The sequence below is a fragment of the Schistocerca serialis genome, chromosome 1, assembly GCF_023864345.2.
Source record: "Schistocerca serialis cubense isolate TAMUIC-IGC-003099 chromosome 1, iqSchSeri2.2, whole genome shotgun sequence".
Taxonomy (NCBI): domain Eukaryota; kingdom Metazoa; phylum Arthropoda; class Insecta; order Orthoptera; family Acrididae; genus Schistocerca; species Schistocerca serialis.
Genome location: NC_064638.1, coordinates 89,721,753 through 89,747,614, shown reverse-complemented (window position 1 = coordinate 89,747,614; position 25,862 = coordinate 89,721,753). Strand labels below are relative to the sequence as shown.

At 44.5% G+C, this 25,862-nt stretch overlaps 1 protein-coding gene across 1 annotated transcript in view; it reads right to left on the bottom strand.

The window, feature by feature from the left end:
- The window catches only part of LOC126462417 (protein rogdi), an 83,567-nt gene that overhangs the window by 37,139 nt on the left and 20,566 nt on the right, over positions 1–25,862 (bottom strand). The window contains exon 4 of the mRNA XM_050096071.1: positions 13,241–13,398. Coding sequence (XP_049952028.1) covers positions 13,241–13,398 — 158 coding nt within the window. The remainder of the gene's footprint in view (positions 1–13,240; positions 13,399–25,862) is intronic.

The window sequence follows — 25,862 nt, the reverse complement described above, 5'->3', positions numbered from 1 at the left end:
TCATTCAAAGTATTTTCCATTGCTGGCCACTACTTTCTCCCATCTTTCAGGCAGTGTACAAACCCTGCATCAAAAAAATTATTGTTCTTTTGAAGCGATCCACAAATCGATCCAATTTGTGACTACTTCATATCGAAAGTGTTAGTAAGCCAGGCCATGCACCATTGATCTAACCAGGTGATAGTCAGAGGGAGCAATGTCTGGAGAATATGGCAGGTGGTGTAGGACTTCCAATTTTAATGTTTCCAAGTGCGTTTTGGTCTCTTTTGCAACGTAGGGTCGAGCATTGTCATGCTGCAAAACCACTTCATCGTGCCTCTCACTGTATTGCATCCGTTTGTCTTTTAATGCTCTGCTCAAACACATTAACTGCGTTCGATAACAAGCACCTGTGATTGTTTCACTTGGTTTTAACACCCCATAGTACACCATACCGAGCTGGTCCCACCAAATGCAGAGCACGATCTTGGAGCCGTGAATATTCGTTGGCCGTTGATGTGGAAGCATGGCCGGGATATCCCCATGATTTTTTTTTTTTTTTTTTTTTTTTTTTTTTTGCATTTAGAGTTAGTGTAATGAACCCATTTTTTGTCCCCGGTCACAATGCGATGCAGAAATCCCATCCGTTTTTGCCTCTGAAGCAGCTGTTCACAAACACCGTTCAATGTCTCTTGGTTTCAGCTCACATGGGACCCAAGTTCCTTCTTTCTGAATCATGCCCATAGCCTTGAGACATTTTGAAATGGCTTGCTGTGTCACTCCCACTAATCGTGCTAATTCTTGAGTTTGACATGAGTCTTCACTCAGCAATGTCTCCAATTCTACATCTTCGAATACATTCTCTCTTCCACCACTATGCCGATCTATGACATTAAAATCACCATTCTTGAAGCGTTGAAACCACTCACGACACATTCTTTCCCTAATAGTGTCCTGACCACACGTACTTGAGAGCATTTAATGAGACTTACCCGCTGTTTTCTTCATACTGAAACAAAACAGTAACACCTCCCACAAATGATGAGAATTAGGCTCGTAAACTGACATTTTCAATCAAGTACAACTTTATGATGCAGACAAAAATTGACTAATGTTTGAATGAGGTTATGTTGACCAAGGACCCAGCTAACTGCCTGACATCTGCGTTCTGTTTCTTTCAATCGCTTCTTACCGTGGTCGCCACCTATCAGCAAATGGTGGAAGCAAAGTTGTACACCTGGTACTATAAAAAGCAAGTTAAGGCTCAACAAGCACTTGACCGATTTATTTCAAATTTTCACATGACACACTAATAAAATTTAGTCAGCAGCAGATTGCATATTTTTTAATAAATGTAACATACTACTAAATTTAAGCTATATTAGACAAATATTGATAACAAAAATCTGAAAAAGTTACTGATTAATTTGCGTGAAATTTTTGCACAACACACTAGTAAATATTCACGTAGATGGACAAAGCCCATATATTTTTTAAAACAACAATAACAGGTTTTCCATTGTAGCTGACTGTGAGAAAGAAAATGTGCTGTGAAAAATGTGTGGCTTAGTTTTATTTCTTGTAGTCAATTTGAACTACAATATCAGGGCATTAAAACCATTAGACAAATTGTTTCTCCTACATATATTCTTCCTCCTTACATATAAATTTTAAACAAAATATGCATACACAACGATGTGCTTTTTCGTTTTATTCCTTGCAGTTAGTTTTAACAGAAAACAGGAAAGTTGTATTTATGACTTATCAGCTTATGATTAGAATACTACTGTGGAATCTAAAACATACAAAACATTGTAATCCTATGCATTCGCAGATTGAAACCATGCGAAGTACTGTCACTGAAGATACTATCCTCACAGATCCAGCAATCGGAGAGGTCTCTCTCGCACCCCGTATACCAATGATCCCAACCAATTCCCCAATTCATTCTAAGTAACTTCAACTCCCAATCAAGGTCTTGTTTGCTATACCAATAAACTAGGCTCAAAGTAGTCAGAGAAAAAGAGGGACAGGGATGGGAGAGGGGAAGGATGAGATGGGTGGAGGAAGGAGAATCACAGAGAGGGGGGGAGGGGGGGGGGGAGGGGGGGAGGGAGATAAACAGAGAGATTGAGGAGGAAGAGATGGACAGAGAGAGGGAGGAGACACATATTTAACAATTACGAACCATTTCCAGGTTTCCTAGCATTATGCAATCTGATGGCTTTATAATATCTCATTAAAAAATACTTACTGAAAACAACCTGACATATAGTCCTGTAATAATAAAATCATTCTTAGAGTTCAAGCATTTTTTTGTTGCTAATATGTTGCACATCCCATATATGTACTTTGCTTAGCTTACATTTATATTCAATAGGAACTGAATTATATCTTCATATCTTTGCTTAAAGGATACTCTTTACGTTGTAAACAAAAGCATAGAGTGTGAAGCTCAACACTGTCATTAAGAATATTATGAAAAGTGCCATTGTTATTTGTTTACTTTGTGTGGACTGTTCGCAGTGCAGCTTATACCTGAACCTGGAAAACCTGACAAACCAAAACAAAACAAATCATCATCCACTGGAATGTACGAAAATGTACACAACTGTTGCAGTGGCATTATCACGTTTTTATTACTGAAACTACATATAAAGTGGCTCTAAATATTTAAATGTTCTTGCACACTGTATGAGCAGAAGACATGCTGCTGTCCAAAACATCAGTTTAATTGGAAATGTTAGCCATCTGAAGGTGGTCATGGTAGCCCAAAACCAGTCATGGTATTGGAAAAAAGCATTTTGAATATATTCGTGACTGGTTGCATTATTCATCAACAATATTGGCTGAGTATTCTTTCAATGTTTCTTTAAGGTAATGCCAGATACTGCAATGAATGCTGTCATGACCTGGTAATATACAAAGTGCAAACGGACAATGTTGATTCCTACTTGATAAAGGACAGCTGTAAACATTATTGGTAGAATCAAAGTGAAAACAAATTCTCTTTGTAAGAGCTCAATACTGATAGAAAGCTGGACCGTGGCTTGTGGTAATGCTTAGGCATGTTAAATGTTCTATCATACACTGGACAAGTCTGCTTTGCTGATCTAGACAACACAATTCATCGTACAGCAGTAAATAGGTCCCTTGCACATCTGCTTGAAATCCTCCTCATGGACACCCATACAACTGGCATATTTCGGCATTCTCATCACAGCAAGCTGGCTTTACAGCATCCAGTTCATCATTCTGAAACCTCATCTTTTGGAGATTGCTCTCTCTGGTAGAGGTATCCAGATCAATAATTCTCTAAATTTTCTCAAAAGTGTTCCTTGAAAAGAACATCGCCTTCCATCAGGGATTCTCATTTGAGTTCTCGGAGCATCTCCATAACACTTATGTGTTGTTAAATCATCGTCATCATCATCATCATCATGAACAGTTTCCAGCCTCTGGCTGGGTCTGTTTGGAACATAAGCCTCTCCCTCATCTTCTGACTTGCCACCATCTCTCTGTCTTCACCTTGGTCCAGTCTTCTCCTTTCTTCTGGATGCATTCCTCCACTCCTTTCAGCCACCTGTCTCTCGATCCTCCTCTTGGTCTCTTTCCTTCCAGTTTCATCTCATGTATCCTGCTGGGTATCATGTTCTCCCCCATTTGTTTAACATGCCCATACCATCTCAGCCTTGATTTCCCTATCTCCTCCTGTAATGGTTCCACCTTCATTAACTCTCTGATCCTCTCATTTCTTAACCTGTCTATCTTTGTTACTCCAATATTGTTCCTCAAGAATTTCATCTCACTAGCTGGAACTTGGCTTTTCCCTCTTCCTTTCATAACCCAGGTTTCAGATGCATATGTCAGGATCAAGACATAGTATATATAACCTTTTTACTGATGTGTGTTAGATCTTTGCTCCATATCAGGCTTCTACCACTCTTCCGATATGCTTCTGCTTTTTTCCCCCGTTCATTTATTTCTCTGTTGTTTTTTCCATCTTCCTGTACCAAGCTTCCTATGTACTCGAAACTCTCCACTTTCCTCAATTGTTTCCCATCAATTGTTATTCCAGTTGTTCCTCTCTCCTTTGTTCTTGTTGTGATAATCATCTCACTCTTATTTATATTAAATTTCATCCTATATTCTTGTACTGTTTGTTCCCATATGTCTAACTGCTCTTTTACTTCCTCCTCCTCATTCCCCCAAATCATCAGATCATCTGCAAACACCATAGCTTTCATCTTTCCTTCACCAATTACTTGTGCTATTGGCCTCATTATGTTGTTCAAACATACCAGTAACAAATTTAGCAGGCCACCCCTGAAGTGGTTCAATGTCTTCCTTCAATCCAACTTGGTACGGATCCCATACACTTGTGTAGTACTCAAGAATAGGATATGTGGTCTCCTTTACATGTGAACCACACTTTCCTAAAATTCTCCAAATAAACCAAAGTTGACCATTTGCTTCCGCTGCCACAGTTTTCACACGTTCGTTCCATTTCGTATCACTTTGCAACATTATGCCCAGATATTTAAATAACTTCACTGTGTCAAGCAGGACACTACGAATACTGTATGCGAACATTACAAGAGCATTCTTCCTACACATTCTCATTAACTTACATTTTTCCACATTTAAAGGTAGCTGCCATTCATCAAACCAACTACAAATTTTGTCTGAGTTGTCTTGTATCTTCTTACAGTCACTCAACTTTGACACCTTACTGTACACAGCATCAACAACAAACAAATGCAGGTTGCTGCACATGTTGTTCACCAAATCATTTATGTATACAGAGAACGGCAGCAATCCGGGGCACGCCTGACGACACCCTCGTCTCTGATGAATATTCGCCATTGAGGACACCATACTGAGTTCTATTACATAAGAAGACTTCGAGCTACTCACATATCTATGAACTTACTCCACATGCACATACCTTCGTCAAGAGCCTGCAACAGGGCACCACGTCAAATGCTTTGAGAAAATTTAGAAATATGGAACCAGCCTGTTGCCCTTCATCCATAGTTCACAGTATATCACATGAGAAAAGGGCAAGCTGAGTTTTGCATGCTAAAACTATGCTGAGTCATGGACATAAGCTTCTCAGTCTCAAGAAAGTTTATTATTATCAAACTGAGAATATGTTCATGGATTTTGCAGCAAACTGGCGTTAAGGATATTGGTCTGTAATTTTGTAGATCCATTCTTTTACGCTTCTTATGTACAGGAGTCAACTGTGCTTTTTTCCAGTCACTTAGAACTTTGTGCTGGGTGATAAGATTCACAAATAATGCAAGCTAAGTAAGGGGCCAATGCCATAAAATACTCTTCGTAAATACGATTTGGGATTCCATCCAGAACTAATGATTTATTTGCTTTCAAGTCTTTCAGCTGTTTCTCTACGCCAGGGATGCTTATTAATATGTTGTCCATACGGGAGTCTGTCCAGTGGTCAAATGATGGTATGTTTGTACAATTCTCCTGTGAGAATGATTTCTTGAACATGAAATTTAAAACTTTGGCTTTTGTTTTGCTATCTTCAACAGCCACACCCAATTGATCAACAAGGGACTGAATGGAGGCCTTAGGCCCGCTTAGCAATTTTACATATGATCAGATTTTTCTTGAGTTACCTGCCAGATTTTTTGCTAAGGTATGATGGTGGTAGTAGTTGTACACTTTGCGCATAGACCTTTTCGTGGCCACATGAAGCTCTACTAACCTTTGCTTGTCATTATTTGTGTGTTCTCCAACAGCCTCTGCTATCTTAGCATCTTATGAACTTTGTTATTAAACCATGGAGGGTCTTTTCCATCCCTTATCCACTTACTAGACACTAAATCTCAAGACCACAATTTACAATCTGCTTAAACTTTGCCCATAATTCCTCTCTACATCCATCTTACTATGCCCTTAATTGCTCTGTATGTCCATCTTACTGGCACTAAGTGATGTTAGTTAATGGCCTAAGTGAGATGCTAACAACTGCTTATCTGCTCTATCTAGCACAAACACTCTCCTAGCCATCTGGACTGATTTATTAACTTTCGTAACCATAGTTGGTATAATGACATCATGATTGCTAATCCCCGTTCCTATGTTGACACTGTCGATAAGATCCAGCGTACTCGTAGCTACAAGGCCTAAAATGTCTCCAATGTGTGTGGGCTGCTTAGCTAGCTGTTCAATACAGCTACCAGAAAATGTGTTCAAAAGTATTTTGCATGAATGTCTGTCTGTACCTCCCACAATGAATCCATAAGCATGCCAGTCTATACTCGGGAGGTTAAAGTTGCCTCCAACTAATACTGCACCCTCTCTAACTGACCCAAAGAAGGGACTAATAGTTTTAAAAGTTAGAACCTTTTCTTTGTGATTACATACATATTTATCTGCAGTACTTAAAATTCTGCCTCGTGAAGGTATGCACTGACAAAGCATATACTGTTATCTCCTTGTAATTTTTAAAGTGAATTTTCCTTTTGATCAAATTTAATATATACTGTGACTTACCAAACAAAAGCGCTGGCAGGTCGAAAGATGTCTGCTTGTGTCTGCATATGTGTGGATGGATATGTGTGTGTGTGTGCGCGCGCGAGTGTATACCTGTCCTTTTTTCCCCCTAAGGTAAGTCTTTCCGCTCCCGGGACTGAAATGACTCCTTACCCTCTCCCTTAAAACCCACATTCTTTTGTCTTTCCCTCTCCTTCCCTCTCTCCTGATGAGGCAACAGTTTGTTGCGAAAGCTTGAATTTTGTGTGTATGTTTGTGTTTGTTTGTGTGTCTTTCGACCTGCCAGCGCATTTGTTTGGTAAGTCACATCATCTTTGTTTTTTGATAAATTTTTCCCATGTGGAATGTTTCCCTCTATTATATTAATATATACTGTGATATAAAAAGACTTCTGGCTCTTCTCCTTTTCCCTGATTTTCCCCCTGCTGCTTCAATATTTTGTTTCTCCAAGCTTGTGAAGCTTACAACTCTCATCAGCAACATGTCTAATGCAATGTGCCAGCTAGAAAACAAAAATATGCAGGTTGCTGATAAGCTCACCCCTAAATTGCAGTTTATGTGCGAGTTTGTCAGTCTCAGATTTTCATCTGCACAAAATAAAATAATTTATTAACTCCACATTCCCATCATGAGAGCATCAATGTCTCCATGCTGGTCCTTTCCATTCTTTTTCCTCTAAAAATGACTATATCTATTCCAGAACCCCTCAATGATATAAAATGAATTGTTAAGGAGAAACATATGTAATCTGCATTTGAAATCACTTTTTCTGTGTGGAGGATGTATATGTGGACAAGGAAAAAGAATTCCTGGATTTTTTGCAGATTTCTCAGCTAAAAATATACTTTCTCTGTGTTAAGTGACAGTACACTTCCCCGCTGAACTGTAAAACGTATCAGTCCTTTGAATAGTTAAGGTTTTATATTTTATACACTGGTGTAGAACTTCTGAGCACTTTAAGAAACAAATAAAAAAAAAGAAAAGAAAAGAAAAAACGCTGTTTCGAAAGATCTCTGATATGCAGAAACATGTATGCTGCATATTTTCATATTACAAAAGTATAAATTCAAATTCCACCCAACACAGTACATTAGTTTCTAAAGCATTGAAATCAATATTGTGATGTGTTTTTGTAAGTCAATCATAGCTTAATGTCAGAGGATCTAGGCAGTTGCTGACAGCAGACATTCAGAGCATAGGACATGTGATGTAGTCAGCCTATAGCAACATCACTGTTTCGTAGCGCAAACACACAAAAAGTTAATGGTTTAAATTAATATACATACAGTACAGCTACACAAAAAGCTAAGCTTTCACATATAATACTGGTCTTTTAGCTTTTAAGATACGTCACACAAATGTGCCAGAAACATTTTGAATAATGACATAAATGTGTGGTCTTCTGCAACCCAAGGGTTTCTAAGTGGGTAGTCCTCAAAGTTTTGAGGTTTAAATGAGAGTCAAATGCTCTGTGTTTAAGAAATTAATTGCACATTCTCACACATAACATAATTCATCTTGCGTAAAAGGAAATTTACTTTGAAAGTAATGCTTTTCAAACCGCAATTCACAATATTTTTCTGAGACCTGTTCGAAATAGGTTTGTTTGAAGATTTGCCAGAGAGTGCCAGAAAACAAGTGTTACCACGCATGCACTCCTGTGATGATGTAGAAAGCCCAAGTTTTGTGTCTGCTCTGCTTGTATTCCTTTTGTTGCATTTCTGTTTTGGAATTTCATGTGTAATGGGGTATCATGTGACCCTGTGCGGCACTGAGGCATGTTGTTCAGAGGGGAAATATGGAGTTATTATACTTGGTGCAATTGTTTTATCATATCCTATCCAGATAAGGAATGCAAAATAAGAAAGCAGGCCTTGTCACAATATTCATTTCAAAACTAAACACTATAACTCAAAGTACCCTAATATTTTGTTACTTTGTGATTTTAAGATAGATATTTTTTTAATTTGTACTCTGCAGTACTGTGATGTTGCATCAATACAGCACTGCGACAAGCTAGTAATAAGAAATACAAATTTCTTAAAAAAATAAATTTTTCTATAACCAGAACTAAGAACATATTTTAGTATTCCATAATTATGCGCACATACTTTAATTCACTTGATAGCTCCCAGCCACAGAAATTAGGCTTTTTTTCATGTGGCATGAGAGCTATAAAAGGAAACAGCAAAATCAATAACATAAACACGGGTCACATGGAGACTACCTGCTCCACTACAACACAGACTGCTCCTGGGCATACATGAATCTGCCAGCTTGGGTATGCCAGAAAATTTATTCCATGTAGCATCTGGCTACTTGCTGCTACTGCTTCTACAGCTAACAGCCACATGTCAAGTAGAAATGTGGGAGAAAGCACTACTCATATCCAACTGAACTGCACATGTGCATGAGCTCGCTGGCAACTGCTCAAACCAACCTAATGTAAACAGCTGTGACATTATGCTCATTGAAAACAGTTTGTTGTTATGAAGTATTGCATAATCTTCATCCTAAAGCCTTTGACGCATTTTGCTATTGGATGACACTCATGTGTGCACTGCATTTTAATGTTACAATGGAGCATTCCCTTTGCAACTTAAGTTTTATTTTGGTGTTTCTCTCTCATTTACATTTTATTGCTGTAATATTACTCTGCAGTAGCAGGATAAAGAAAAATTATTTGTTAGAGTATCAATTCTTACTAGTCAACATTATAAAAATTTAACTGAAAATTAAAACAATGAAAAATTCCTGGAATTCTAAAAAATTCTCGTGTTTATCCCAGTTTCCTCCAGATGAAAAAATGCCCAGTTTTCCTTGATTTTCCGAGGCACATACATCCTGTGTATGTCGCAGACATTTTATTTGTGTGCGTTGATTATCAAAAGTTTTATAGCTGCATATTTCACACCTTTCTGTGTTGTACATGTAAATATCTTGTTACTATGAACAATGATAGTTGGTAAAAAATTTCATAAGTGAATAAATTTACTTTGAGACTGTATAAGTCACTTCAACTTTGTTAGATGTTCTATCTACTCAAGTGCGTCCATTTTCTATATGTGCTGTAATTTTTGTGGAGTTTTCTTCTGAAGATGATACATATCAGTGATAGAGCACCTCGCCAAGTTTCTATTCATAATACACAGCATAGCAAGCACAGCTGAAAGCAAGGGGAAACTACAGCCGTAATTTTTCCCGAGGGCATGCAGCTTTACTGTATGATTACATGATGATGGCGTCCTCTTGGGTAAAATATTCCGGAGGTAAAATAGTCCCCCATTCGGATCTCCGGGCGGGGACTACTCAAGAGGATGTCGTTATCAGGAGAAAGAAAACTGGCGTTCTACGGATCGGAGCGTGGAATGTCAGATCCCTTAATCGGGCAGGTAGGTTAGAAAATTTAAAAAGGGAAATGGATAGGTTGAAGTTAGATATAGTGGGAATTAGCGAAGTACGGTGGCAGGAGGAACAAGACTTCTGGTCAGGTGACTACAGGGTTATAAACACAAAATCAAATAGGGGTAATGCAGGAGTAGGTTTAATAATGAATAGGAAAATAGGAATGCGGGTAAGCTACTACAAACAGCATAGTGAACGCATTATTGTGGCCAAGATAGATACGAAGCCCACACCTACTACAGTAGTACAAGTTTATATGCCAACTAGCTCTGCAGATGACGAAGAAATTGAAGAAATGTATGATGAAATAAAAGAAATTATTCAGATTGTGAAGGGAGACGAAAATTTAATAGTCATGGGTGACTGGAATTCGAGTGTAGGAAAAGGGAGAGAAGGAAACATAGTAGGTGAATATGGATTGGGGGACAGAAATGAAAGAGGAAGCCGCCTGGTAGAATTTTGCACAGAGCACAACATAATCATAACTAACACTTGGTTTAAGAATCATGAAAGAAGGTTGTATACATGGAAGAACCCTGGAGATACTAAAAGGTATCAGATAGATTATATAATGGTAAGACAGAGATTTAGGAACCAGGTTTTAAATTGTAAGACATTTCCAGGGGCAGATGTGGACTCTGACCACAATCTATTGGTTATGACCTGTAGATTAAAACTGAAGAAACTGCAAAAAGGTGGGAATTTAAGGAGATGGGACCTGGATAAACTAAAAGAACCAGAGGTTGTACAGAGATTCAGGGAGAGCATAAGGGAGCAATTGACAGGAATGGGGGAAATAAATACAGTAGAAGAAGAATGGGTAGCTTTGAGGGATGAAGTAGTGAAGGCAGCAGAGGATCAAGTAGGTAAAAAGACGAGGGCTAGTAGAAATCCTTGGGTAACAGAAGAAATATTGAATTTAATTGATGAAAGGAGAAAATATAAAAATGCAGTAAGTGAAACAGGCAAAAAGGAATACAAACGTCTCAAAAATGAGATCGACAGGAAGTGCAAAATGGCTAAGCAGGGATGGCTAGAGGACAAATGTAAGGATGTAGAGGTCTACCTCACTAGGGGTAAGATAGATACCGCCTACAGGAAAATTAAAGAGACCTTTGGAGATAAGAGAACGACTTGTATGAATATCAAGAGCTCAGATGGAAACCCAGTTCTAAGCAAAGAAGGGAAAGCAGAAAGGTGGAAGGAGTATATAGAGGGTCTATACAAGGGCGATGTACTTGAGGACAATATTATGGAAATGGAAGAGGATGTAGATGAAGATGCAATGGGAGATATGATACTGCGTGAAGAGTTTGACAGAGCACTGAAAGACCTGAGTCGAAACAAAGCCCCCGGAGTAGACAATATTCCATTGGAACTACTGATGGCCGTGGGAGAGCCAGTCCTGACAAAACTCTACCATCTGGTGAGGAAGATGTATGAGACAGGCGAAATACCCTCAGACTTCAAGAAGAATATAATAATTCCAATCCCAAAGAAAGCAGGTGTTGACAGATGTGAAAATTACCGAACTATCAGCTTAATAAGTCACAGCTGCAAAGTACTAACACGAATTCTTTACAGACGAATGGAAAAACTAGTAGAAGCCAACCTCGGGGAAGATCAGTTTGGATTCCGTAGAAACACTGGAACACGTGAGGCAATACTGACCTTACGACTTATCTTAGAAGAAAGATTAAGGAAAGGCAAACCTACGTTTCTAGCATTTGTAGACTTAGAGAAAGCTTTTGACAATGTTGATTGGAATACTCTCTTTCAAATTCTAAAGGTGGCAGGGGTAAAATACAGGGAGCGAAAGGCTATTTACAATTTGTACAGAAACCAGATGGCAGTTATAAGAGTCGAGGGACATGAAAGGGAAGCAGTGGTTGGGAAGGGAGTAAGACAGGGTTGTAGCCTCTCCCCGATGTTGTTCAATCTGTATATTGAGCAAGCAGTAAAGGAAACAAAAGAAAAATTCGGAGTAGGTATTAAAATTCATGGAGAAGAAATAAAAACTTTGAGGTTCGCCGATGACATTGTAATTCTGTCAGAGACAGCAAAGGACTTGGAAGAGCAGTTGAATGGAATGGACAGTGTTTTGAAAGGAGGATATAAGATGAACATCAACAAAAGCAAAACAAGGATAATGGAATGTAGTCTAATTAGATCGGGTGATGCTGAGGGAATTAGATTAGGAAATGAGGCACTTAAAGTAGTAAAGGAGTTTTGCTATTTGGGGAGCAAAATAACTGATGATGGTCGAAGTAGAGAGGATATAAAATGTAGGCTGGCAATGGCAAGGAAAGCGTTTCTGAAGAAGAGAAATTTGTTAACATCCAGTATTGATTTAAGTGTCAGGAAGTCATTTCTGAAAGTGTTTGTATGGAGTGTAGCCATGTATGGAAGTGAAACATGGACGATAAATAGTTTGGACAAGAAGAGAATAGAAGTTTTCGAAATGTGGTGCTACAGAAGAATGCTGAAGATTAGATGGGTAGATCACATAACTAATGAGGAAGTATTGAATAGGATTGGGGAGAAGAGAAGTTTGTGGCGCAACTTGACCAGAAGAAGGGATCGGTTGGTAGGACATGTTCTGAGGCATCAAGGGATCACCAATTTAGTACTGGAGGGCAGCGTGGAGGGTAAAAATCGTAGAGGGAGACCAAGAGATGAATACACTAAGCAGATTCAGAAGGATGTAGGTTGCAGTAGGTACTGGGAGATGAAAAAGCTTGCACAGGATAGAGTAGCATGGAGAGCTGCATCAAACCAGTCTCAGGACTGAAGACCACAACAACAACAACAGCATAGCATAGTTGATTTAGCGGCCCTGTAGATCATGAAACTGCAACGATTTAAATTGCAAGATCACATTTAGTCATAGTAATCATTCCAACAAATCTGTGGTCTGCTGTAGCAATAAAATCAAATTATAATGGAACTAATGTGTACTGCAGTACTAAATTCAGCATTGACATCTATACCTAATCTGCAAGTAAGATGGAATATTATATAAATCATTCTCAATAGTCGGTTTCCTTTCATTTTGATTTGTAAGACGTTTACCACTACCAGAAATATGTACTTGAAAGATCAGAACATTCAAACTCTAACTTGGCAGTTAAATGTTACTATGCCTGCACTATTCATCAGGGAAACGAATTTGGAAGTATTCATACGCAAGCAACTTATTTGCTTCTCCAAACAAGTAGTAAATAATATAATACATTTTTTTCAAATAATGTCCATGTCAAAAATATGATCTGAAAGGGCTGAAAGAATCACTTTAAAAAACAAATTTATGAAGTTTTTACGTTCTGCTTACTTGAACATGTAATCCTTATCAATAGCTTCAGTATGAACTATGGCCTGCTGCAGATGGTTGCCAGCATCTTGGATCTGCTGCAATCGCCATGGACTTTCAGCTTGAATTGTCGTCCGGTATGTCACTACCTGCTGTCGTTGAACTCTGAGATTGATTTCCTAATGAAAAAATGACATATTATACAGGAAAATGTATTGGGAAATACATATTAATATTAAATAGGATGAGTATTTCCAAGCAGCATAAAACAGACCTTTTTTAGTTTCAGAAAATTTTGTTAGTTCTTATGCCAAAGAATTGGTCTGTAGAAGATAAACCTTCTTAATATCTGTCTACATTGTCTAACGAGTGGAGCACTAACTTTAAGGAGTTGAGGCTGTAATCAAATCCCACTCACCACTAGCCATTTGTGTACATCACTTTCCTCATTGACTCAAGTAAAACTGACAGTCCATCAATAGGAATTGTGTGGAGCCACAGACGTAAATAAAAAAATTTAAAGGAACACTCAGATCAAAGGCAAAAGGCAAAAGGCAAATATTTGAGTTTCTAATTGAGATTAGTGAAATAAATTAAAATGAAGAATAAAAAGTGTTTTAATAGGTGACATGTTGAAAGGCACCTCTGTGCAGCAAGAGAGTGATAGGGTGAGGCTTGCTTATGCACAACAACACAGAGGAAGTAAATATCTAGCATGTTGCTAAGCCTTATGAAGTCTTGCTGTGGATAAAAATGAATAAAGTTACACTGTCACTTAAGCATGACCGGTTCACAGTTCGAAGGAGAGGATTTATTGTTGTCAAGCGCTTTTTGCTGCAACTTGTCTGGAGAAGACTAAAACTGATTGAACCCAATGGTTAGTAAAGGATAATGCACAAAACTGTTCTAAACTGTGCTGCCTTTTGATGTGACGTGCACTACTGTATAACTCTGAATTAAACTGTTTGTGATCAATTGACAGAACGTGGAAAGGATTTTAAACATTAGAGGTTTTTCAAATGAAACCAACAGTCAGAATTTTTTCAATGACATATTTCAGATGCTTTTTATTATGGATTTATGGAGGTAGCCTGTATTTTGTGGAGGTCTTCAATTGAAGGATAAATGAAAACACAAATGTGAAAGAAAAACTACTACCAGTGGTCTCAAACAATTTTTCCCATTGTTACATCTTTCATTAGTAAATACTAAACATCCATTGGAGCAACAAATATGGTGTCTTTAGATTAGATTTACTTTCATTCCAATTGATCTGTAGTGAGGAGGTCCTCCAGGATGTAAAACATGTCAGAAAAACAATAATACATGACAAATAGTTACAACTGAAACAAATAGGCTAATGTACCTTCCACAGGTACAAAGTGGAATGATCGTCTTTTTTTAAATGAACACTATATGAAAGAATCAATTTACAAACACTACTGCACTGAAATGGTGCAGAAGTTAGATTGTACTTACACACACACACACACACACACACACACACACACACACAAACTTATTGTAAATAAATGGTTCAGAAATATATATATAATAGAGGGAAACATTCCACGTGGGAAAAATATATCTAAAAAGAAAGATGATGAAACTTACCAAACAAAAGCGCTGGCAGGTCGATAGACACACAAACAAACACAAACATACACACAAAATTCTAGCTTTCGCAACCAATGGTTGCCTCGTCAGGAAAGAGGGAAGGAGAAGGAAAGACAAAAGGATATGGGTTTTAAGGGAGAGGGTAAGGAGTCATTCCAATCCCGGGAGCGGAAAGACTTACCTTAGGGGGAAAAAAGGACAGGTATACACTCGCACACACACACATATCCATCCACACATACACAGACACAAGCAGACATTTGTAAAGGCAAAGAGTTTGGGCAGAGATGTCAGTCGGGGCGGATGTACAGAGGCAAAGATGAAGTTGAAAGACAGGTGAGGTATGAGCGGCGGCAAATTGAAATTAGAAATTAGCGGAGATTGAGGCCTGGCGGATAGCGAGAAGAAAGGATATGCTGAAGGGCAAGTTCCCATCTCCGGAGTTCTGACAGGTTGGTGTTAGTGGGAAGTATCCAGATAACCCGGACGGTGTAACACTGTGCCAAGATGTGCTGGCCGTGCACCAAGGCATGTTTAGCCACAGGGTGATCCTCATTGCCAACAAACACTGTCTGCCTGTGTCCATTCATGCGAATGGACAGTTTGTTGCTGGTCATTCCCACATAGAACGCTTCACAGTGTAGGCAGGTCAGTTGGTAAATCACGTGGGTGCTTTCACACGTGGCTCTGCCTTTGATCGTGTACACCTTCCGGGTTACAGGACTGGAATAGGTGGTGGTGGGAGGGTGCATGGGACAGGTTTTACACCGGGGGCGGTTACAGGGGTAGGAGCCAGAGGGTAGGGAAGGTGGTTTGGGGATTTCATAGGGATGAACTAAGAGGTTGTGAAGGTTAGGTGGACGGCGGAAAGACACTCTTGGTGGAGTGGGGAGGATTTCATGAAGGATGGATCTCATTTCAGGGCAGGATTTGAGGAAGTCGTATCCCTGCTGGAGAGCCACATTCAGAATCTGATCCAGTCCCGGAAAGTATCCTGTCACAAGTGGGGCACTTTTGGGGTTCTTCTGTGGAAGGTTCCGGGTTTGAGGAGATGAGGATGTGGCTCTGGTTATTTGCTTCTGTACCAGGTCGGGAGGGTAGTTACGGGATGCAAAAGCTGTTTTCAGGTTGTTGGTGTAATGGTTCAAGGATTCCGGACTGGAGCAGATTCGTTTGCCACGAAGACCTAGGCTGTAGGGAAGGGACCGTTTGATGTGGAATGGGTGGCAGCTGTCATAATGGAGGTACTGTTGCTTGTTGGTGGGTTTAATGTGGACGGACGTGTGAAGCTGGCCATTGGACAGGTGGAGGTCAACGTCAAGGAAAGTGGCATGGGATTTGGAGTAGGACCAGGTGAATCTGATGGAACCAAAGGAGTTGAGGTTGGTGAGGAAATTCTGGAGTTCTTCTTCACTGTGAGTCCAGATCACGAAAATGTCATCAATAAATCTGTACCAAACTTCGGGTTGGCAGGCCTGGGTAACCAGGAAGGCTTCCTCTAAGCGACCCATGAATAGGTTGGCATACGAGGGGGCCATCCTGGTACCCATGGCTGTTCCCTTTAATTGTTGGTATGTCTGGCCTTCAAAAGTGAAGAAGTTGTGGGTCAGGATGAAGCTGGCTAAGGTAATGAGGAAAGAGGTTTTAGGTAGGGCGGCAGGTGATCGGCGTGAAAGGAAGTGCTCCATCGCAGCGAGGCCCTGGACATGCGGAATATTTGTGTATAAGGAAGTGGCATCAATGGTTACAAGGATGGTTTCCGGGGGTAACAGACTGGGTAGGGATTCCAGGCGTTTGAGAAAGTGGTTGGTGTCTTTGATGAAGGATGGGAGACTGCATGTAATGGGTTGAAGGTGTTGATCTACGTAGGCAGAGATGCGTTCGGTGGGGGCTTGGTAACCAGCTACAATGGGACGGCCGGGATGATTGGGTTTGTGAATTTTGGGAAGAAGGTAGAAGGTAGGGGTGCGGGGTGTTGGTGGGGTCAGGAGGTTGATGGAGTCGGGTGAAAGGTTTTGTAGGGGGCCTAAGGTTCTGAGGATTCCTTGAAGTTCCGCCTGGACATCAGGAATGGGATTGCCTTGGCAAACTTTGTAAGTAGTGTTGTCTGAAAGCTGACGCAGTCCCTCAGCCACATACTCCCGACGATCAAGTACCACAGTTGTGGAACCCTTGTCCGCCGGAAGAATGACGATGGATCGGTCAGCCTTCCGTCCTCCGTCACAGCGGGACCCACCTCCTCTTCCTCAAAATCACCCTCTCCTAACCTTCCAGGAATTTCTGACTTCCAGCCTTGCCTCTCAATCCTTCTTAAAAAACCTTAATCCTACTCCCAACATCACCACTGCTGAAGCCCAGGCTATCCGTGATCTGAAGGCTGACCGATCCATCGTCATTCTTCCGGCGGACAAGGGTTCCACAGCCGTGGTACTTGACTGTCGGGAGTATGTGGCTGAGGGACTGCGTCAGCTTTCAGACAACACTACTTACAAAGTTTGCCAAGGCAATCCCATTCCTGATGTCCAGGCGGAACTTCAAGGAATCCTCAGAACCTTAGGCCCCCTACAAAACCTTTCACCCGACTCCATCAACCTCCTGACCCCACCAACACCCCGCACCCCTACCTTCTACCTTCTTCCCAAAATTCACAAACCCAATCATCCCGGCCGTCCCATTGTAGCTGGTTACCAAGCCCCCACCGAACGCATCTCTGCCTACGTAGATCAACACCTTCAACCCATTACATGCAGTCTCCCATCCTTCATCAAAGACACCAACCACTTTCTCAAACGCCTGGAATCCCTACCCAGTCTGTTACCCCCGGAAACCATCCTTGTAACCATTGATGCCACTTCCTTATACACAAATATTCCGCATGTCCAGGGCCTCGCTGCGATGGAGCACTTCCTTTCACGCCGATCACCTGCCGCCCTACCTAAAACCTCTTTCCTCATTACCTTAGCCAGCTTCATCCTGACCCACAACTTCTTCACTTTTGAAGGCCAGACATACCAACAATTAAAGGGAACAGCCATGGGTACCAGGATGGCCCCCTCGTATGCCAACCTATTCATGGGTCGCTTAGAGGAAGCCTTCCTGGTTACCCAGGCCTGCCAACCCGAAGTTTGGTACAGATTTATTGATGACATTTTCGTGATCTGGACTCACAGTGAAGAAGAACTCCAGAATTTCCTCACCAACCTCAACTCCTTTGGTTCCATCAGATTCACCTGGTCCTACTCCAAATCCCATGCCACTTTCCTTGACGTTGACCTCCACCTGTCCAATGGCCAGCTTCACACGTCCGTCCACATTAAACCCACCAACAAGCAACAGTACCTCCATTATGACAGCTGCCACCCATTCCACATCAAACGGTCCCTTCCCTACAGCCTAGGTCTTCGTGGCAAACGAATCTGCTCCAGTCCGGAATCCTTGAACCATTACACCAACAACCTGAAAACAGCTTTTGCATCCCGTAACTACCCTCCCGACCTGGTACAGAAGCAAATAACCAGAGCCACACCCTCATCTCCTCAAACCCGGAACCTTCCACAGAAGAACCCCAAAAGTGCCCCACTTGTGACAGGATACTTTCCGGGACTGGATCAGATTCTGAATGTGGCTCTCCAGCAGGGATACGACTTCCTCAAATCCTGCCCTGAAATGAGATCCATCCTTCATGAAATCCTCCCCACTCCACCAAGAGTGTCTTTCCGCCGTCCACCTAACCTTCACAACCTCTTAGTTCATCCCTATGAAATCCCCAAACCACCTTCCCTACCCTCTGGCTCCTACCCCTGTAACCGCCCCCGGTGTAAAACCTGTCCCATGCACCCTCCCACCACCACCTATTCCAGTCCTGTAACCCGGAAGGTGTACACGATCAAAGGCAGAGCCACGTGTGAAAGCACCCACGTGATTTACCAACTGACCTGCCTACACTGTGAAGCGTTCTATGTGGGAATGACCAGCAACAAACTGTCCATTCGCATGAATGGACACAGGCAGACAGTGTTTGTTGGTAATGAGGATCACCCTGTGGCTAAACATGCCTTGGTGCACGGCCAGCACATCTTGGCACAGTGTTACACCGTCCGGGTTATCTGGATACTTCCCACTAACACCAACCTGTCAGAACTCCGGAGATGGGAACTTGCCCTTCAGCATATCCTTTCTTCTCGCTATCCGCCAGGCCTCAATCTCCGCTAATTTCTAATTTCAATTTGCCGCCGCTCATACCTCACCTGTCTTTCAACTTCATCTTTGCCTCTGTACATCCGCCCCGACTGACATCTCTGCCCAAACTCTTTGCCTTTACAAATGTCTGCTTGTGTCTGTGTATGTGTGGATGGATATGTGTGTGTGTGCGAGTGTATACCTGTCCTTTTTTCCCCCTAAGGTAAGTCTTTCCGCTCCCGGGATTGGAATGACTCCTTACCCTCTCCCTTAAAACCCATATCCTTTTGTCTTTCCTTCTCCTTCCCTCTTTCCTGACGAGGCAACCATTGGTTGCGAAAGCTAGAATTTTGTGTGTATGTTTGTGTTTGTTTGTGTGTCTATTGACCTGCCAGCGCTTTTGTTTGGTAAGTTTCATCATCTTTCTTTTTAGATGTATATATATATATATATATATATATATATATATATATATATATATATATATATACACTCCTGGAAATTGAAATAAGAACACCGTGAATTCATTGTCCCAGGAAGGGGAAACTTTATTGACACATTCCTGGGGTCAGATACATCACATGATCACACTGACAGAGCCACAGGCACATAGACACAGGCAACAGAGCATGCACAATGTCGGCACTAGTACAGTGTATATCCACCTTTCGCAGCAATGCAGGCTGCTATTCTCCCATGGAGACGATCGTAGAGATGCTGGATGTAGTCCTGTGGAACGGCTTGCCATGCCATTTCCACCTGGCGCCTCAGTTGGACCAGCGTTAGTGCTGGACGTGCAGACCGCGTGAGACGACGCTTCATCCAGTCCCAAACATGCTCAATGGGGACAGATCCGGAGATCTTGCTGGCCAGGGTAGTTGACTTACACCTTCTAGAGCACGTTGGGTGGCACGGGATACATGCGGACGTGCATTGTCCTGTTGGAACAGCAAGTTCCCTTGCCGGTCTAGGAATGGTAGAACGATGGGTTCGATGACGGTTTGGATGTACCGTGCACTATTCGGTGTCCCCTCGACGATCACCAGTGGTGTACGGCCAGTGTAGGAGATCGCTCCCCACACCATGATGCCGGGTGTTGGCCCTGTGTGCCTCGGTCGTATGCTTGGTTGGTTTGGGGGATTAAAGGGACCAGACTGCCATGGTCATCGGTCCCTTTTTCCAAAGACATAGAACACCCACAGAGAACAAAAACGAGGAACAGAAGAGATCACAGACGATACAGAACAGGAGAGACTGAGACAAAGACAAGACAAAACGAAACGAACGAAAACCACATAGAGATAAACGGTGGTTGGCCGACCATACAAATAAAAAAGGAAAAGCCAACCACTTAGAAACACATTAAAAAATCAGTGTAAAATCATAGGCCAAAGGCCAGAGTCGACACAAAACAAAAATAAAACAGAAACACTCAGATTAAATGATAAAATCCCCCTGCCCGAATAAAACGTAAAACTAAGTCAGCCATAGTGGAGTCGTCTGTTAAAAGGGCAGGGAGCGTATCAGGCAGCGCAAATGTCTGCCTGACCACAGCTAAAAGGGGGCAGGCCAACAGAATGTGGGCCACTGTCAAAGCCACCCCGCAGCGACATACAGGAGGGTCCTCCCGGCGCAGTAAATAACTGTGTGTCAGCCGGGAGTGGCCAATGCGGAGCCGGCAAAGAACTACCGATTCCCTGCGAGTGGCTCGCAGGGATGACCGCCACACAGCCGTCGTCTCCTTGACAGCACGGAGTTTATTGGACAATGGCAGTTCGCGCCATTCCTCGTCCCATAGCGCCAAGATTTTGCGGCGGAAGACTGCCCGCAAATCAGTCTCTGGGAGGCCAAGGTCCAGAGATGGCTTGCTGGTGGCCTCTTTCGCCAGGCGGTCAACATGTTCGTTACCTGGGATACCGACATGACCGGGGATCCACACAAAGACCACAGAGCGGCCGCAACAGGCAAGAGTATGCAGAGACTCGTGGATAGCCATCACCAGACGAGAACGAGGGAAACACTGGTCGAGAGCTCGTAAACCGCTCAGGGAATCGCTACAGATAACGAAGGACTCACCTGAGCAGGAGCGGATATACTCTAGGGCACGAAAGATGGCGACCAATTCAGCAGTGTAAACGCTGCAGCCATCCTGCAAGGAACGTTGTTCGGAACGGTCCCCTAGAGTGAGCGCATACCCGACACGACCAGCAACCATCGAACCGTCAGTGTAGACAACACCAGAGCCCTGATACGTGGCCAGGATAGAATAAAAGCGGCGGCGGAAGGCCTCTGGAGGGACTGAGTCCTTCGGGCCCTGTGCCAGGTCCAGCCGAAGGCAAGGGCGACGAACACACCATGGGGGTGTATGCAGAGTGGCCCGGAAAGTAGGTGGAACAGTGAAAACCTGAAGCCCAGAGAGAAGCTCCTTGACGCGGACCGCTATTGTACAACCAGACCGGGGCCGACCATCTGGCAGATGGACGACCGATCGCGGGAACAGGAGACGATAATTTGGATGCCCGGGCGAGCTGAGAACATGGGCAGCATAAGCGGCCAGCAAACGTTGGCGTCGGAACCGCAGGGGAGGGACACCTGCCTCCACGAGTAAGCTGTCCACAGGGCTGGTGCGGAAAGCACCAGTGGCAAGGCGTATCCCGCTGTGGAGAATTGGGTCCAGCACCCGCAACGCAGACGGGGAGGCTGAGCCATATGCCAGGCACCCATAATCCAGACGGGACTGAATTAACGCCTGGTAGAGCCGTAGCAGGGTAGAGCGGTCGGCTCCCCAGCGGGTGTGGCTCAAACACCGGAGTGCATTGAGATGCCGCCAACACGTCTGTTTGAGCTGCCGGATATGAGGCAGCCAAGTCAACCGGGCATCGAAAACCACCCCCAAAAACCTGTGGGTCTCCACCACAGCAAGGAGTTCGTCGGCAAGATAAAGCCGCGGCTCAGGATGGACTGTTCGGCGCCGGCAGAAATGCATAACGCAGGTCTTGGCTGCCGAAAACTGAAAGCCATGCGCTACAGCCCAAGACTGCGCCTTACGGATAGCGCCCTGTAGCTGACGTTCAACAGCTGCAATGCCAGTAGAGCTGTAATAAAGGCAGAAGTCGTCAGCATACAGGGAAGCGGAGACAGAATTTCCCACGGCCGCAGCAAGCCCGTTAATGGCTATTAAAAACAGACAGACACTTAAAACAGAGCCCTGTGGCACACCGTTCTCCTGGACGTGGGAGGAACTATACGAGGCCGCGACTTGCACGCGGAAGGTACGACACAACAGAAAATTGCGGATAAAAATCGGCAGAGGACCCCGAAGACCCCATCCATGAAGCGTAGAAAGAATGTGATGACGCCATGTCGTATCGTACGCCTTCCGCATGTCGAAAAAGACAGCGACCAGGTGCTGACGGCGGGCAAAGGCAGTACGGATGGCAGTCTCCAGGCTCACCAGATTGTCGGTGGCGGAGCGGCCTTTACGGAACCCACCCTGAGACGGAGCCAGAAGGCCCCGAGACTCCAGTACCCAATGCAAGCGCCGGCTCACCATCCGTTCGAGAAGCTTGCACATAACGTTGGTGAGGCTAATGGGACGGTAGCTGTCCACCTCCAGAGGGGTCTTTCCAGGTTTCAAAACGGGGATGACAATGCCTTCCCGCCATTGCGACGGAAACTCCCCCTCGACCCAAAGACGGTTGTAAAGATCGAGAAGGCGCCGCTGGCAGTCCACTGAAAGATGTTTCAGCATTTGACAGTGGATGCCATCTGGCCCAGGAGCGGTATCAGGGCAAGCAGCGAGGGCACTGCGAAATTCCCACTCACTGAAGGGAGCATTGTAAGATTCTGGGTGGTTGGTGCGAAACGAAAGGCTCCGACGTTCCATCCGCTCTTTAATGGAGCGGAAGGCCTGGGGGTAATTCGCAGAAGCGGAACTCAAAGCAAAATGCTCTGCTAAGCGATTTGCAATGACGTCGGAGTCAGTACAAACTGCTCCATTCAGTGAGAGCGCAGGGACGCTGACAGGTGGCCGATAGCCGTAGACGCGTCGAATCTTGGCCCAGACCTGCGATGGAGAGACATGGAGGCCAATTGTGGACACATACCGCTCCCAGCACTCCTTCTTGCCTTGGCGGATAAGGAGGCGGGCCCGCGCACGCAGCCGTTTGAAGGCGATAAGGTGCGCTAAGGAGGGATGTCGCTTGTGACGCTGGAGCGCCCGCCGGCGATCTTTAATCGCTTCAGCGATCTCAGGCGACCACCAAGGCACAGCCTTCCGCCGAGGGGACCCACAGGAATGGGGAATGGCAGATTCGGCGGCAGTAACGATGCCGGTGGTGACCGATTGAACCACCGCATCAATGTCATCGGTAGAGAGAGGCTCAAAAGCGGCAGTGGAGGAGAACAAGTCCCAGTCAGCCTTATTCATAGCCCATCTGCTAGGGCGCCCAGAAGAGTGGCGCTGTGGTAGTGACAAAAAGATCGGAAAATGGTCACTACCACACAGGTCGTCATGCACACTCCATTGGACAGACGGTAAGAGGCTATGGCTACAGATGGAAAGGTCAATGGCGGAGTAGGTGCCATGCGCCACACTGAAGTGTGTGAAGGCACCATCATTTAACAGCGAGAGATCGAGCTGCGACAATAAATGCTCAACGATGGCGCCTCGACCTGTTGCCACTGACCCACCCCACAGAGGGTTATGAGCGTTGAAGTCGCCCAATAGCAAGAAAGGTGGCGGCAATTGGGCGACCAGTGCAGCCAGGACATGCTGCGAGACATCACCATCCGGTGGAATGTAAAGACTGCAGACGGTAACAGCCTGTGGCGTCCACACGCGTACAGCGACAGCCTCTAGAGGCGTCTGGAGAGGGACAGACTCGCTGTGCAGAGTGTGAAGGACATATATGCAGACGCCACCAGACACCCTTTCATAAGCTGCTCGGTTCTTATAATAACCCCGATAGCCACGGAGGGCGGGGGTTCGCATTGCTGGAAACCAAGTTTCCTGGAGAGCAATGCAGAAGAAAGGGTGAAGGCTGATAAGGTGGCGGAGCTCAGCTAGATGGTGGAAGAAACCGCTGCAGTTCCACTGGAGGATGGTGTTGTCCATGGCTTGGAAAGGCGTGACGGGACTGGGAAGGCAGATTACGCCACTGGGGCACCTGCTGCCTCCGATGGAGCATCCGTGCAAATGCCATCCATTGCGTCCGCGGGACCGGCAAGAGCGAGGTCCTCAGCGGACGCCAGAATCTCCACCTCGTCCTCAGAGGCAGAGCTTGTAGGGAGCGGCGGGATCGGTGCCACCGCATTACCGTTGGTCTTGGGGACTTTCTTCCTTTTCTGCTTATCACGCTGTGCCTTCGGCTCTTCAGGCTGCATGGGCTTCACTGGGTCAGTCTCTGGGACAGACGACGACCGCGAGGCCCGACGACCAGGGACTGGCGGTTGTTTCAACCACTTGCGGGCGTCCGCCTTGCCACTGGTCGGAACTTGCGAAGGGAGGTCCCCAAGGGATCCCTTCCTGGCGAGAGCAGCCGAAGAAGTCTTACGCTTCTCCGGCTGGGAAGGGGGAGCTGATGTCCCCGAAGGTTGGGAGGGTGTTGCTCCTGAAGAAGAGGGAGCAGGAGCAACAGGGTGTGAAGTGCCCCCCACAAGCAAGGGGGCCGGTGGATGCTGACCGATCTTAGGGCCGATTCGTGATGACGGGAGAACCGTCGTTGCAGCAGCGGCGTAGGTCGACGGCATTGCCACAGGATGGAGCCTCTCATATTTCCGTCTAGCCTCGGGGTAGGTCAGCCGGTCCAAGGTCTTATATTCCATTATCTTCCGTTCTTTCTGCAATATCCTACAGTCCGGCGAGCAGGGGGAATGGTGTTCTCCGCAGTTAACACAGATAGGAGGCGGGGCACATGGAGTATCGGGATGCGAAGGACGTCCGCAATCCCGACACGTCATGCTGGAAGTACAGCGAGATGACATGTGCCCGAACTTCCAGCATTTAAAACACCGCATCGGAGGAGGGATATATGGTTTCACATCACAACGATAAACCATCACCTTAACCTTTTCGGGTAAGACATCACCCTCAAAGGCCAAGATGAAGGCACCGGTGGCGACCTGATTATCCCTCGGACCCCGATGGACGCGCCGGACGAAGTGAACACCTCGTCGTTCGAGGTTGGCGCGTAATTCATCGTCGGACTGCAGAAGAAGATCCCGGTGGAATATAATACCCTGGACCATGTTCAGACTCTTATGCGGCGTGATGCTAACGGAAACATTCCCCAACTTGTCACAATTGAGCAACCTCCGTGACTGGGCAGAGGATGCCGTTTTTATCAACACCGATCCAGACCGCATCTTGGACAAGCCCTCCACCTCCCCGAACTTGTCCTCTAAATGCTCTACAAAGAACTGCGGCTTCACGGATAGAAAAGATTCCCCATCAGCTCTGGTACAGACAAGATATCTGGGCGAATACGTCACAGTGTCACGCAATGCCTGTCGTTCCTCCCATGGTGTGGCGAGGGAGGGGAACGATTTGGGGTCATAAACGTTACCTTTAAAATGGGCTCTCGAACGCTTAGAGACTGCTGACGGCTGGCCGCCAGCAACAGATGATGTACCACGCTTCATTGCGGGTCATCCGCCCTGATGCCACCTACTCCGACCAAGGGCCCTCCCCACGGGCGCCACCCAGCCACAGCAAAGACCACCTGGCAGGATGGCCATTGCCGGGAGTCCTGATGCCCCAGGGAGATGGGCATCTACTCCTTGGCATACGTGGGGAGTGAACGGCGCAGGCATCAGTAGAGCGATCCCTGTGTTGTCAGGGGGCTAC